The 16,932-nt window shown below is 36.2% G+C and overlaps 1 protein-coding gene across 3 annotated transcripts in view; it reads left to right on the plus strand.

Moving 5' to 3' along the window:
* LOC110997772 overlaps nt 1-16,932 on the plus strand; it is a 71,442-nt gene that overhangs the window by 36,062 nt on the left and 18,448 nt on the right. Inside the window, exons 1-3 of one of the 3 annotated variants that reach the window (XM_022266085.2) lie at nt 1,722-1,834; nt 12,361-13,539; nt 13,847-13,953. In XM_022266085.2, the coding sequence (XP_022121777.2) occupies nt 12,501-13,539; nt 13,847-13,953 (1,146 nt within the window). In that variant the 5' untranslated portion in view covers nt 1,722-1,834; nt 12,361-12,500. Of the gene's footprint in view, nt 1-1,721; nt 1,892-12,360; nt 13,540-13,846; nt 13,954-16,932 lie in introns of those variants that run through there. The other 2 variants (XM_022266084.2, XM_022266083.2) reach the window with 2 other exon arrangements.

The following is a 16,932-nucleotide window of genomic DNA, read 5'->3' on the forward strand; positions in this document are numbered from 1 at the left end:
ACGCCAAAGAAGTCGCTTTCTTCAACTTCTAACGCGTGTACAGAAGTACACACACATTTTTTACTGTTCTTGAGTGAATGAATCAGTGTGCCGAGCGTGGGCAACCTAAGTAAATAAACAAAGAAAGGAAAGAAAAGGAAGGAAAAAAGCAACTGCCTAAGACCCAAATAAGTAACATGCTGCGATTCTCTTAGGCTGACACTACTCTACTCTGATCTAAGCTAAATAATATACCTCTTGAATACGATAACTTTAAATCACAATTCTATTAGGCTGAATATAAATGTTAGTCATCATCAAAGGTCGAGCGGAGGAAGGTACATTCATTATGACGGCCTTCGAGCCTGGAACTTAGCGTCTTTAAATATTGCATATATTTGATAACAATAAGGGATACATCCGATACCGATCCCGATGCCGAATGGCAAACCCAAAGTATTGTCGATATATCGGTATATTCGTTATTTAAAATATAAGCGATATTTTGTTGCCGATAAAACGATACTTTTAAAAAACGCGCATCTTGTTTGATCTCGTTCGTTGCAAACGAGACATGTATGCTATGCTCGGGGAATACCTGCGTTTTATTCAGTTTGTTGTGTACCTCAGCCGCTTTGTCTAATTTTTTCGATACTTACCAACTAAAATAAAATACAGAATAACAAAAATCTTATAAATGTAAATTTTAATTAATAACAGTTATTTATTTTATGTTAATTATTACTCTTATTTCTTAATTTTAATAATTAAGCCTTAGTCAAAATTTGTGACTGTTTTTATTTTTTAATAAAAATTAAACTTTACCTTAATTTAATTATAATTTAATGAGCGTTGGTATCCTAATCGGTATCGGTATCGACAATATTTCTTCAAGAGTATCGGCATCGGTATCGTATCGCAAAATGGCGTATCGGTGCATCATTAATAATAATTTATTAAGACAGACAATCAGGACCACCAGTGTCGCAACAATTGTCTCTTGTAACAAATTCTGTTGTCAAAACGGCACCCAATTTTCACGGCTTTCAACTTACGGTGAATCTCAGTATTGAACTTAGAAACGCTATAACGGGGTAAAGAGATAATATATTATATGTAATTTGAGCAAATATTAGTATTCTGCGTAATTTAGATATTGTAGTTTAAGTCATAAAGGTCTAATAAAATATGTTCTAAGAGCGATATTTAATAAATAATATCTTTGCAAACATTTTATAGTAGATTTTCTATTGTCTAAGAACTATGTGGAATCTTCTGCCCACTAAAGTATTTGTTAAATCGATGAGTATCAATCGGTATTACTTAACATAAGATAACATCTCTTCCCCGTTTGCTATATAAAAAAAGTGGACGCGTACAAAGTAGGTACACATGTCAGAAGTGAAATTTCTTTGTAAATTGCAAAAAGGCAAGCAATTGCCTTTTAAGATTTCATACGCTCTTTGAAGCAACCCTAAGTCGAATTGGTTCGGAATACTTTAATAAAAATCTTGTAATAAGAATAAAACTATTAAAAATCTTACCAATACCGTAGTACTTGGAAGGACATTTCCTCTCATTGAGTCATAGTTAGCCATTTTTAAGCGAAATTTTGCTAAGCGATTTCTACCCATATACCAATCTGTTATAGTTGATATTAGTTTGCAAATCGCGGACATCTTAATACTATTAATTGCCATTATTTGCTTCATGAATCATCGCCAGTTACGCGCGTAAATTTGTTACGCATGGTCGTGTTTTGTTTTTGTCGTGTTAGTGTGAGAAACTTTATTAAAATATCGCAAGTGTGTGTTTGTTGAGTGGGTTTTACAAGTGTTTTCGAGCTCGGTATAAAGTATATTACATATGTATTAGAATATATATGATATACTGTATTTAACAAGAAGCTTCGGTAAGTTATTGATAAATTAAGTATTTTTTTATAACTATGGGAAGTTTCCTTGCTCTTCTGTCTGCCGTTCCAACCCAAATTTTTGGTATTAACGAAATCCAGAAAATCTTTTAATCCTTTACGTTATTTATCGTCAGATGTTTTTATATATTGATAGCATTTAGCATGTTTTAGCCAAGCTACTCTAAACATAAATTTGTTGCCAAACAAAAACTATTTTGTTATTTAAAATTGTACTCTATTTCAACGTAATAAGATTATAATTTGAGTAATCGTGATAATGTTGACTCACTTGAAATAATTATATTTAATTCTATGAAAATTACAGTTATTTACAGTAATTATTAATTATTACATGACAATTACGATTTACACACAATACATCTACAGATAAAGACAAATTACGTTTACTTTATCTGTAGATGGATGCTCTTATGTAAAAAAAGGAAAATAAATACATATTTGTCATTGACAATAATTAAACTAAAATGAACATACAGAAGGTACTTTCTGGGTTTTACTGATTCACACATAATTTGTCGTATAATAAGATACACTGTGGTTATGGCAATTGAAAAAGGAAAATAAAGCCATATTTGCCATTTACAATAATTTAATTAAACTGAAGTAGACAGTACAGAATGAAAACTTCTTTACTAATTAACACATACATAATTTGTTTTCTATAATTATATGGACGCTTTTATTTAATAGACTAATACACTTAGTAAAATGTTCCCACAATTTAACGTGAAGTGCTTTCCTTTATAAACGGTGTCAAAACTCAGGAATCTTGAAAGCGTGTCAAGAGCATTCTTCAAGTCGCGGAATGTTATTAAGATGTTACCATATAAATTAACATTTTACTATCAGGGTTGCCACTTATTTTCCAAAAATGTTTAGTCAATCACTGTTCTAGCCTACATGAAATTCTCGTTTTTTTAGCTATGAAATATAATTTCAATATGCATCAAGGAAATAGATCTTTACAGGACATTCGACTTAGGGTTCTTCAAGAAAAGAGCGTACCAATTCTTAAAAGGCTGTTATATTATTTAACAAATTAAAAAACTTGGTGTTCTGTAATTTAACAATTAAAAAAACTTATATTCTCATTGAATCCTTTAGTTGATAGCAAAATATAAATATTATTTTAATTAAATAATGTTAATTTATTCCACTACATTACTCTACCTTAACAGTTACTACTCCTATCCTACATATTACATGTATTAAATATGATGTTGATATTTGATTAATATTATAGTTATCAATATGGAAGCTCCATGCAAATGTTTATTTCTCAAAAATTTACATTTGCATGGAGCTTAAATATATAAATTTTACCGTATATTTTTTTTATGTTGGCAACCCTACGTCGTTGGGACATTTAACTTAAGTGGCTTTACAAACAAAAATGTATCGGAATCTCGCGCATGACATTTCGTATGGTACTCGTTTACGGCGAAGCAGAAGACATTATTTTATCTGGTTTCTTGTGTTTTACCATTTTTGATAAAAAAAATACGTATTGCTTATAAATCAAATTGTATAGTCCAGTGTGTATGTATAAATTTAAGTACATTCAATTCTTATTAATTTTGTTTAATGAACGAAAGTAATCAATCAAGGTAATCAAATGATGATTGATAGATGTCAATATGTTTAATACATATAAATTGTTCACTGGCTCAGCTGATGTTTAATCCTTTCACCTAAGACTGGCAAGAACGTTAGCGGTCTTTTCGTAATTGTTAGGCTCTTATCGTGAAGGACCCATTATCGAATTGGTTCGGAAATAGTGGGCAGCTGGTTCCACATAGTGGTGACTCGCGGACAAAGGCGGAAAAAGTTGTGGACTGTGGTACGACGGACGTTGAGATGATACGACCGATCATGAAACTGTATGACTTAATTCACAGGCCACAATAATCATGGGCCGTTGTTATAAACTAAATCACAGATAAACTACCGTTTATAAACTGTAATGACTGCAATATAAATAAACATTTCAATGACGTGTAATAAAATTAATGGTCCAATCAAAATTATCACTTGATCTTTGGTTACAGTATTTGGTATTCGTGGGTGGTAACTGGCAACACTGGGTCAATGATTACTCATTGCAGTTTTGAATGACGGTTAGCTAGCGGTTTTTTGTAATAAATTTTGAAGCCTGCCACATTTTAAATTCTTCCAATGAATTCCACATAAATTATACGATTCTACATTTTTTTGAACTTTTAGGTTTATAAATATTATACAACATTACCTAACAAAATAATAGATACGTTTTAATTCATATAAAACAAAGGTACTGGGTATAGGTAATTACATTTGACCCCGTTTTCTAATTAATGTCAATTTCACACATGGCGACACTGTCAAGTATGTATACCACAGCCTATGTCTTATCCCGGACAGTCTAACGGCGTTCGTTCATGAATATTCATTATTTATCTGTGCCCGATAACATTGGCATCTGGCTCGCGCACGCACTAATCGTAAATTGATTAGGCTTTTGAATTTCGAACAACGTAAGCGCGGCAATTTTGACAGGCACATATTAGTTGGATGACGTGTTCATAGTATAAATATTGTTTATTTAGTTGTAATTACTTTTTATATAATTCGAAATCAGAAATAAGCATATTAAAAAAGTTGATATAAATATTAATCAGTCACTTTTATCTAAAATATAAATCAAAAGGTATCAAATAAATCGCCCGTAAACATTTGCGGCAATTTGTTAAAGAAATCAGTTTTATTAGGTAAATACGTATAAGGAAGCGCACACTCGGCAATCTTACGAACAAAGCTTCGATCAAAGGACCATGTTTAGAAATACCACATTTCCCTTACGCTTTGGTTATTCGAGGAATTTAATGCAAATTGTTATGAAAACAAGCTAACTTAGGCGCAATTGACGTAAACAAACGTAAGCAGATATCGATATATATTATATATATAAAAGTCTTGCATCTGAGTAACTAAACTCCTCTATATTTATGAATATTCTATAAGTCTGAGAACTTAACACTTTAAAATATTGTAAGGCATTTCAAAACCGAATTTGATGTCATGTGTCAGAAGGCCATCTAGTCTATGGAATAAAAATGATAAAAAAAACGGATGCAATCTGAGGCTACACCCATTTAGGGATGTAGCGCCACTGGATTATTTATTGTTATTGGATAGGGGTGACCCAACCAATTTTATTTTGACATTGTGTCTGGCACAGAATAAAAAACATACACTGAAGTCAGAGCCCAAGACTCTAAGGATATACGTCACCTGTTTGTTTTATGAATACTAGGACTACAGATTATCCTATATTCTTTTCAACCTTTGGTTAGATTGTAAACATATACTACAATTGAAACTATAGTTTAAAGTCATAATTGTATTATCATATCTATACATATAATAAATAATTATCATGTCTGGGCTTCGGATTTCTGTATCTATTCCGTGAACATTTCTAATAAGCAACTAGGTGATCAACCTTTTGTGACACACACCGTTTGGTCTAACGCTGGTGTCCTCACCATGTCACCGACGACCTGGGATGAGTCGCTAAACCCACTAGGCCAACACTCTTGCATCACATTCATATAATTTTTCTATTTTATTTAATTAACCTGAACTTATATTATATACTATAACAAAACGAATATTTTATACTCATGTAAAAGAAACTCTATTATAAGTGGGGGTAAAAATGAGAGTTAATTAATGTGATTATGTAGAAACTATTCGACAATTATTGGCATTTTCCTAAGGAATGCACATACAGATGTCTGGTGCAGTTTTCCCGCCACAACGGCGCCTCAAACGGGCGCCAGGGCAGTCTCTACGTGATTAGTGTTACCATCGTTTTGAATTATGAGAGATTTTTTCGAAAAAATAGTTTGGGGTACTAAAATATTCAATCATCAATTAATAATAAATATAATTGCAAAATGATAACTTTATTAATATCCTTAAAATTTTATTTACTCCTTGAACTCGAAGGAAAATTTCAATCAAATTGGAGAAATTCCTCCTAAATCAAAACAATAGTTTTTGCAAAAGGAAAAGCAAACTATTGATAGGATAGAAAAATATACCATGTATGGAATATAAAATGTAGTGGAATAAATAAATAAAAAAATAAATAAATGTATTGGTATGTAGCTAAAGAGGTAGGTTAAGTCAGCTTGTACAGTATAAAATACATTGTGAATTAAGCAGTGTCGACACTTACGAAGAACCATAAAACATTTTACACGCAATATGCGAAATGCAATGTTAATGTAATGGGGTGGGAAGTTGGGGATGGTGTTGGTGGGAATCGCTGAGGAAGTGAGGTCAGCATTGCCTATAAAAAGCCAAATAAAACCATCTGCTGTGTTATGTAGTGGAACACTAATGTAAGCAGAACCCCGGCCAGTCCGAGTCATCCACGTCCTAGTCGTCCACCCTGGGACCTGCTGCAGCCACGCTTCCGCGTGCCCACTACCTAGAGCTGCAGCTGAGCTAAGGATGCAGGGCAAAAGGCGAGCATTCTGCGCCTTAAAACAGAATATACTCACTAGGGAGGTAACCCGCATAAAACCGAGCTTGTCTGGAAGCTTTAAAGTGGCAGCCCCACTATCAGACTAGGGCACAGTGGGCTAATCTCCTGCTTGCCTGAAAAACAACGATTCAAGAAACTGAAACAGCGAGAAGAAACCGGACCGATCTTTTACCGACGACCTTTGGCATAAAATCACGGACACGAATTGCTTTTTGGAATGTAAAAACGCTTAGCACCGACACTCGACTAGCACAAGCAGAGACAGAAATGATTAGATACAATCTGCAAATACTTGGTTTAAGCGAAGTGCGCAGAAATGGTTTTGGTGAATTGAGAACGTCCAAAGGCCTAACTCTCCTATACTCCGGGAAGGAAAATGAGGATGATGACCTTGAATATGGCGTCGCTTTTCTCCTCTCTAACTCCGCAAAGAGGAGTCTTTTGGACTGGAAACCGATCTCAGACCGAATCATTTGGGCCCGTTTCAACTCAAGAGCCCGTAAGATCTCCATTGTACAGTGTTACGCTCCCACCAACACGTCTGCGGAGGACACCAAGGATGATTTTTACAACACTCTAAATGCCACACTTAAACGTATTAAGAAGCAAGACATTGTGATCGTCATGGGGGACCTTAACGCGAAGGTTGGAAGCGAAAACAGCAACTGTGAGCGTAGCATGGGCAAACACGGACTTGGAGCACGAAACGAGAATGGCGAACGGTTTATAGAGTTCTGCCAACAACATGACCTGACCATCGGTGGGACACTTTTCATTCATAGAGATGTACATAAATACACATGGAACTCCCCGGATGGTACCACGAAAAACCAAATTGACCACCTTGCTATCAGTTCGACCTGGCGCTCATCGCTCCTTGATGTTCGCAACCGAAGAGGCGCTGATATTGACAGCGACCACCATCTCGTTGTTGCCGAAATGCGACTTAAGGTTTCGATTGCGCGACCAGCTGGTGATCTTGGTAGGGCTGGAAGAAGGTTTGACGTCACTAAACTGCGAGATCCTGAAACTATGAACAAGTTCAGGCTTGAGCTCCGTAACCGCTTCGCCGGACTTCACAGTGACGATGACTCAATAGACGAAGAGTGGAAACGCATCAAAGTGGCCTACACAGAGACCAGCTCTTTCGTATTAGGTCACACTAAACACTCGCGCGAGGAATGGATTTCACAAGCCACTTGGCAGCTGATAAACGACCGTAGGGAACTCCACCTAAGACTGCTAGGAACCAACGACGAGCTACTACAAGCCGACCTCAGGCAGCAGTATCGACAGATTCGTAAGAAAATCTATCGCAGCTCGCGAAATGACAGAAGGTTGTGGGTTGACGGTATTGCTGACCAAGCGCAAATTGCAGCTAACACCGGCAACATGAGAGACCTATATAAGGCAACTAAAATTTTTGGCAGGAAAGAGAAGTCAGCGTAAGAAGCCTCTAAAATCAAAAGGCGGTCAGCTCATTGTAACATCAGAAGGGCAACTGCGACGCTGGCGTGAGCACTTTCAGGAAACGTTTCGTCCCACAGAATTGCCCACTCCTGGTGTCCCGCAAGACACATCTCCACCACCCAGGCTACTTCACATCGATATCGAAACACCCACACGTGATGAAGTAGCGAGAGCGGTCATGGGGCTTAAGACTGGTAAAGCACCAGGTCTTGACTTGATAGCGGCAGAAATGCTAAAAGCGGACTTGGCTACCACCGTCGACGCGCTGACACCTTTGATTGGCAAAATCTGGACAAGCGAGAAGCTTCCGGAAGACTGGAATAGGGGCCTACTTATAACTGTGCCCAAAAAAGGTGATCTTAGCCACTGTAGCAATTGGAGAGGTATCACTTTGCTCTCAGTCCCTTCCAAGGTTTTTTGCAGAATTATCTTGGACAGGCTGTCTGGAGCCGTCGAGCCCCTCCTCCGCATTGAACAAGCTGGCTTCCGGCCTAATCGCTCATGTACTGACCAAATTAATACTCTTCGTATCATCCTCGAACAGGCATCAGAATGGCAGAGGGGGATTTATCTTACCTTTGTTGACTTTGAAAAAGCTTTCGATACGCTGAGTTGGAACAGCATATGGTCGCGACTCTCTGTCATTGGTGTCCCGCCAAAGATAATCAACTTAGTAAAGGCCAACTATCAGAACTATTCTTGTAGAGTGACTCACAATGGCCTCGTCTCAGACGATATTCAAGTACACGCGGGCGTCCGACAAGGCTGCTTACTCTCGCCACTACTTTTCCTGGTTGTTCTCGACGGGATTATGCATCGCACACATCAGAGCAAGCGCCGCGGCATAGAGTGGGGATTAACCAACATATTGGAAGATCTGGATTATGCCGATGACCTATGTCTGCTAAGTCACACGCACCGTGACATGCAATCCAAGTTAGACGACCTGGAACGCGAGGCGGGACTGGCGGGACTCAAAATCAACACCCGGAAAACTAAAGAAATGCGTGTTGGAGTTGATAACCGCACCCCATTGCGGATGGGAGGGGAGAGCGTGGAGATTGTTAAAAACTTTGTTTACCTCGGAAGCGTCGTGTCTGAAAATGGAGGTACAGAGGAGGATATCGCCTCACGCATTGCCAAGGCCCGAGCAACCTTTGCACAACTTCGGCCTGTATGGCAGTCACGGATGCTGACGCGTCGAATCAAGTTTAAAATATTCGGATCCAACGTCAAGTCGGTGCTGCTTTATGGGTGTGAAACGTGGAAGGTCACCAAAGACATCTCGCACCAACTCCAAGTCTTCGTCAACCGCTGTCTTCGCCATATTCTGGGTATCTACTGGCCTGAAAAAATCTCCAACGAGCAACTTTGGGAGCGCTGCCAAGAAACCCCGATCAGTCAGCAGATCAAGAGGCGCAAGTGGAATTGGATAGGCCATACACTTCGAAGGGATCCCAGTCATATTCCCAAACAGGCACTTGATTGGAACCCGCAAGGAAAGCGAAGGCGTGGCCGTCCCAAACAAACCTGGCGCCGTACAGTAGCGGACGAGGTAAAGAGAGCTGGTAGGACTTGGAGCGAAGTGAAGCACGAGGCGCAAGACCGAACGGGATGGAGGCTCGCTGTGGACGCCCTCTGCCCCACCTAGGGGTTATAGGACATAAAGAAGAAGAAAGAATGTTAATGTAAATGTTAGTGCCTTATAAAACTAAGAAAGCCTGAGCAAAATGTACAACCTTGGCTCTTACAGTGATGGTATAAATCATGGTATCACTAGTGCATCTTTCTATTACTTGGTCTAACTTGTTTAAAATAGACATCTCTACTAGAACTTGTATATTATAATAATTGACTTGCATTCTTTGCATGCGAACATGTAATATTTCTATATAATAATAAATATAGCCTTTTATTCAGATCGATTTAGGTACATACATAAACAAAGATCATTATATTAAACTAGATATTAGAAAGTTAAAATAAAAGCTACTCTAAAAATCTTTCTGTAAAAATAATTGTATTTGAAAAATACTAAATTTACTTAATGTTTATTATAAGAGATTTAGGCTACCAACGCATCAATGTTATGATGGATTAATTCTAACGTACCTTGTTTGACACCTTAAAAAAGCAGTGCTGGTATAAGCGTACGACTCAGGACCAATGGATTTACTGTCTGTGAGCATCTAAAATTCGCTTGAACGGTGAAGGAAAACATCGTGAGGAACCGGCATGCCATAGACCCTAAAAGTCGCCGGCGTGTGTGAGGCATAGGAGGCAGATCACCTACTTGCCAAATAGATTGATAAATGATCAAAACAGAAACAGATGCGGAAATCAAAGGCCCAAACCAAAGAAGGTTTTAGTGCTACCGATTTTTTTTATCGTCACTCGCAATATAATGATTAGAAGACTGAAATTTGGATTTTCAATACAAAGTATCATATCATATCCCACAGAGACGGTGATTATAATAAATGGCAAATACATTGTCACAATCTTGAGTGTTAATAATAAATCATAATTAATTACTTCACAGTGTTGCAACATTGACAAGCATTGAAATAATTACTGGCAATTATTTTAAGATGTTACAAACATTCAAATTTTGATTGATTAGTTTTATGATTATATCATCGTGTTGTATAAGTCTCTATGTAATTTGAAATAGGATTTTTTTATAAACTTTAGGTTTTAAATTAGTAGATCTTTATTTAATATGCTTGTGTCATTGTTTTTGGACTAAATAATATTCAGTAAAGAGCACTTTAGGCCTAGTGGCTTCAGCGTGGGATTCTCATCCCTGAGGTCGTAGGTTCAATATCGGGCTGTGCTCCAATGCCTTAGACCCAAAAAGTCGACGGCGTGTGTCAGGCACAGAAGGCTGATCACCTACTTGCCTAATAGATCATGAAACAGATGCAGAAATATGAGGCCTAGACCTAAATGGTTGAAGCGTCATTGATTTATTTAATTTTAATATTCGGTAATCTCCAGCATATTCATTTCTATCTTTTTGATAGTATTCGGGTTTCGTAGATTACTATGTAACTTATTTTTCCCTACAAAATTCTGTTATAAGGACAAAATTACATGTAAAAAGTCTCTACACATAACCCTAATAGGATACATGTTATATAAGGTGATACAGTTTACATTTCACAAATGTATGAGCTATTGCAATAATTAAGACGTTATATTCGTGTCCCAATGACCCCTGGCCCCAGTAATGACTTGCTTCCGTCTGCCCGTAAAAAATATCTCACAGCTGGCGGGAAATTAATTCCTTCTCATTAACAATTTTCAAACGTACAGTGATGTATGATAGGGAAGAAAAGAATAAATAAAGAATACATCATAACGGAGGGAATAACAATGGTAGCAGATGTCACAATGAAAATAAGTTTGTGTAAATGGGCGGGGCACTGGAGGAACAGAAAAGTGGTGCAAGAAAGTATTAAAGTGATGCCACAAAGAAGAAAGACAATTTAGAAGGTGACCAAACTAAGGAAACCAGGTACATGGCGAAGAGTGACACTTTGAAACAGCAATGGCGGGAACTGGAGGAGACCTTTACCAAAAAGAGAAACAAAGAAATGAGATTATAGAAATATAATATTATAATTAAAAGTAAAGCCAAAATATTCTAGAGTCATTCAGTCATAGATCAGGGATTATACTTGTACTCATTTGCCCTGCCCAGAACTATGATTCGGTTCCGATACTGGGGTTGCACAGTTCACTAAAAACTACATACAAAATGTGAAACTGTAAAATTTTATCACAGAATACAACATTGCTCCATGTTTTAAAAAAAACTTTTTAGTAGAAATATATATGTCCAAAACACTAAATAATAAACGGTTTGCTAGGCACAGAGGCACATCTTTAAAATACCCCATTAAGGGATTATTTGGCCACAACTATTAAGTAATCTCTCCGAGAAGCGCGTCATTACCACGAAAACACAGGCATAAGTAATGTAAACAAAGAACTGTCATGACACAAAGTAAAATATCGTCCAGCTATTAGTTTTTTGTATCCAAATACTCATGAAAGGTAGAAATATCACATCCATTGTTTGATAAAGCGTTTTGATTTGTGTATCGATTACCATCGAATGACTCAACCCTTTTTACTTTATTAACTTGAAAGCCTTTTTGTTAGTGACATAATCCTGAGCTGATAAAATCTTTGTTTTTACTTTTATGGCTATCGCGTTTAGTTTGTGAGAAATGTGCTCGTAAAGGGAATCTATGAGTCTGTTTTGGTATTGTGTAATCTTATGTGTTTTGGCTTTCAAATTTTTAAGCTCTATAGTTTTTCTTATTTTTATTGAAGTATACATTAAAAATAAGTCAATGTTTCAACATTATATTTAAGTAAATGCTTATTAAGATCTAGTATTATATAACTAACTAAGTTTTCTTTGTTTCAGGTAGCACAACAGATCTCACACCAACCCTAATCGGTATTTACGATGCTCTTCTAGAACCAGCAAAAAGTCTAAGACCAGAAGTGGCCATTCTTGAAACTGCCAAAGATGCACGCAACGACCCACCAGTACCAAACTCAACTATGACAGAAGATAAGAACAAAGAAAACACAGTCCACCCCAGCCCACCAAAACACCCGTCAAAAATCATAGGAAGTGTTAAACTTCCAATAGCAACACTAAACAAAAGTTCCCTTTACAACCTTAGGACAAAAAGTGACGGTGTAAGTGATAAAAGTGATCCTAGTGATGACAAAATCCAAAGGACGTTTAAAGAAGCAAAGACAGATGCCTTCGATAACCTCTCGCCAAATGTTAAACGTATGCTATCCAGTGCATCGGAGACTACAACACTGCGATTTCAAAAGAAAACAGTTAATATAACGAGATCATCAGGCAGGAAGTGCAATATACCTTTAGTGGGTGCTACATCAAAAATTTCACAATCTGGTTTAGAAATCTTACCATCAGTGGAAATTTACGATCAACCTAACTTGAAGCTTAACAAAATCCAAGACTCACCTCCTCTAATCAAGCCAGATTTTAAAATTGATGAACCCGAAACTTATGATGTTCCCACTAATAACCAACCCGCGATTTACGATGTTCCTAACAATAACAAAACTGCGTTCGAGTCCCTCTCACTGCCATATATTGATCAATCTATCGAAATGTCTATATCGAATGACAGAGAATTCGATACTAAACTATCGTCTAAAGATAACTCCCCCTTAAAACCTAATACATCTACACCACTTATATCACCAGCTAAGCTGAACGACACGTTGCCTAGAAAAGAATCAAAGTTGGTTAAGAGCGGGCCTTATCCTCAATCGGTAGGTTCAACCGGAAATTTAAGGCCGGAGAAGGAGATGGCTAGACTTAATCCACCATTGCAAGTCACAAGGCCACTGTCAATGAGTTCTATAGCCTCGTCAAGCTCAACGTCTAGTAGTGGTGTACAAAATAAAGGAGTGAATTCAGCGTACCTCGCGTCTATAGAAAGCTTGGATGACCATAGCGATGCAGATATGACATCTGGCAATGGAAGTAACAATTTTATGAACAGTACCGGAATACTTAAGACGAGTGTTTCGGAGGAGAGTCGGACCGAGATAACAAGTGAGTGATAGTCATTAGTATTTTTTTATTAAATTACTTATTTCTTAATGCTATTATAAAAAAAATCATATTATTATATAACCCTTGCATGTTACAAACGGCAACTACAATGAAACCACGTGACAAAAATGCTAGGTTTTTTACTTAATATTGAAACTAGTACCAACATTTTAAAATACAAATTATTTATTTTATCAATACACGTTTAGGCTCACATAAAATTGTCATCCGATGTTTGTATTGGATTCTTACCGAATGAAAATAGCCTAATCTTAGTCCATTCTATTATTACATCGGTATGTTTCAGATCACAACTTAGAAGAATTATCCGGGCTGTCTCAGCTGGAGAGGGTGTGCGCGGAAATAGTTCAGACTGAGAACGTGTATGTCGAGGATTTGAGACAAGTTGTAGAGGTGAGTTCTTAGATTTATTTCATTTAGGCCCTGTTTCACAATGTCCGGATAAGTTCCAAATAAGCTATTTATTATTTATTGGTAGGATAAACAGTATTTTTGCGTTTCACGACTGTCAGATAGCGCTATTTGTCATGAAATGTGAAGTATTCGGAACTTTTATCTTTCGAATAATTTATGTGTTGCTTAGCTATTTAGTACTTTATCCATACATTGTGAAACGGGCCCTTAGTGTATTATAATTGTTAATAAATAGTTAAATATATGTAAGTATGCGCACTACCCCGTCCGAAGATAAAAGATAAAGGCTAGGTCTAGACTCTAGACTATCGTAAAAAGAAAACATTTTATGTGTTCTTTGGTAGAATCGAGTAATCGTTAGCCATTAATAACAAAAACAAGCCGCGCCACTATCAAACCAAATGAATTGGATTTTATTTTATTATCCAAACAAATTAGTAACAAAATACCGGAAACATAATCTTTTAAGTTAAAATTTGGGACTGCAACATTGCGTAAACTTAAATATAAACGTAGGAGGTGTGAAATGGAACGCATCTGATATTTCAAAGACATAGGAAATGGCGGTAAGAAAAATAAACGAATTCTGTGGTTACATTTGAAATGTATCTAATGAGGTATATTTAAATTTGGAAGTAAAAGTAGGAAATTTTTTATCTACAATTTTGATTATTATACTCTGTGTTAGGAGAGCGATTTGTATTACAAACTCTGTTAGATGAATTCATTTTTAAATATATTACGATGACTATTATATCTCTTGTGTGCATATCTTATAAATTCGTGTAATTATACGTAATATCCCAACACGAGACTTATCGCCATGAAAGACGGCCATATTATGTAAAAAAAAGTATTGGATTTCACATACGGGAGCCATACTTCGCGCAGACTCGACTGTAAATTTTACTCTTTATACATATACGTACACTCACTATTTACTATTTAGTTACTAACATGGTTAATATTTTATTTGATATGAATGTTATGTAAGATTTATTTACTAATGTGTAACTTAGCAACGCATTACTGACCTTGTGTAAATCGATTTTAGTAGACCGAGGCCCATATTATCAAAATAGTACTGGGGTCGAAACGGAATAAATTATTTTTATCACAAATCCTTTGTCTATGACCTAATTGTAGGAAATTCGGAATTCGCAGTAATTCCGTAGGTTTTGATGAGATGAGATTTTGAATAAAACTTTTACGACGCACTTTTATATATACTATTAAGTTTTCCTTATTAAATAGTTTCTTTATACAAAACAGATTTCTTCCTAACGCCAACCAGATCAACGTACAGAAATAACCCGTTAGTGACACTATGACACTTTAATATGGTCCTGACAGTTTGACATATTGATCGATTATTTTTACCACCAGTATTACTTCAGCCTCCTTTTAAAACTTTCTATACTAGAACTTGGGTCGTGTTATTATGGTTAGTTAAGGCAGGCACTTCAAACGAATTCAAATGCTTTGTAGAGGTCTTAAAGGTGATTTTCGCATGCCATTTTTAAAGGTGTATCTAACGGGATGGACCTAATACGGGATGGATAGACTTTTTTGCTAATTGTATGTATTTCTAGGATAGGATATAGACGGTGTTGAAATGGTCGCAGTAACTGTATATGTGAATATTAATTTTCTCATTAGATATTTTGCAAACTCTATATCCATAGACATTTTACGGTTTTGTGTTTAATTTTAAGGCAATTACAATTTTAGTTCTTTTTATAAATGATTTTTCATTAATTATTAGATTTTTTTTAATTTTCTTTTTATGATAATAATGTCGTAAATGTGTTTATAATGATTTTTATAAGGATTTTGATGTAATTGTGGTAGATTTAAGAATATGTATTTTTATGCCCTTAAATGATAAGGGCCCACCCCGAAATAGTTTTTTTGCCAACCCTTCTATTTATATCCCAGCCTTCTGTAACTGCTATTTTTAAAAAGAGATATTAATACTTTATTAAATTTTTGTATGGCAAACGTTTACAGTATTAAAAAAATGCTGAAATGAAATATTCATACTATATACCCGTTCCTAAGATTTTCGTATATAAATACACAATCATAACATCAAACAAATAAAATAACATGTGGTTTTAAATAAATGTTGTCGTTCAATATTGACCGTCGTGGGAGTCTTGAGTATCGTCTCCAGTTGAATGAAGTCGTTTGGGATTTGCATGCGTAATTTTATACGATTATTTACGGTTCTCTACTCCAAGCTAGAGATTGTCGTTAGTAACAAATGAAGGAAGGAAGAATGTTACAGCGAAGGGGAAGTCGTGTTAGTTCTGATATCTAGTATAGTATAATACTGTAGATTTATATCATATATATAAATCTACATTCTTATATAACTGTGGTGGTGGCAACAGCCTACAAAGGTTTGCAGATCCCACCACCCCAAGAATCACGAGTCGAGATTAAGCACTAAACGCGAGTGCGGTTAAACACGTTGGGTTTGACATATGGAAGTCAAACTTAGCGGTATCGCTATATAGACTCCTGTGTGTCAAAATCGTATTGAATTTGTGGCTTAGTCAAATTTAGCGGTAAGTGAGAACTAAAACTTAGCGCGACGCTTTACTTTTGTACGTCAAAATTAGTATTCTGACATACTGCGTCTAAGTTTCGATTCAGAAATCAGAATATGTCCATAAATTGTACGGAACCCGCTATATAAATTTGTAGTTTATTGGAAAAGTATACACTACCCTCGTAAAATTACAATGGATTACAAATGTGTAGGACGCCAATAAAAATATCTAGGTTTAAGTAGGCGTGATACAGTTATTTTATTGGATCTATTTACTGATCGTGAATGAGCTTGTACCTGCGCCCGCGCATATTGATCTCTATTAGGGTTTACAAAAATACGAACGTGTGCATAACTATGTATATGATTTACAATACAAACACTTTTGCTGTGGCGTTCTT

This window comes from Pieris rapae, chromosome 9, assembly GCF_905147795.1.
Source record: "Pieris rapae chromosome 9, ilPieRapa1.1, whole genome shotgun sequence".
In the NCBI taxonomy this organism is placed as follows: domain Eukaryota; kingdom Metazoa; phylum Arthropoda; class Insecta; order Lepidoptera; family Pieridae; genus Pieris; species Pieris rapae.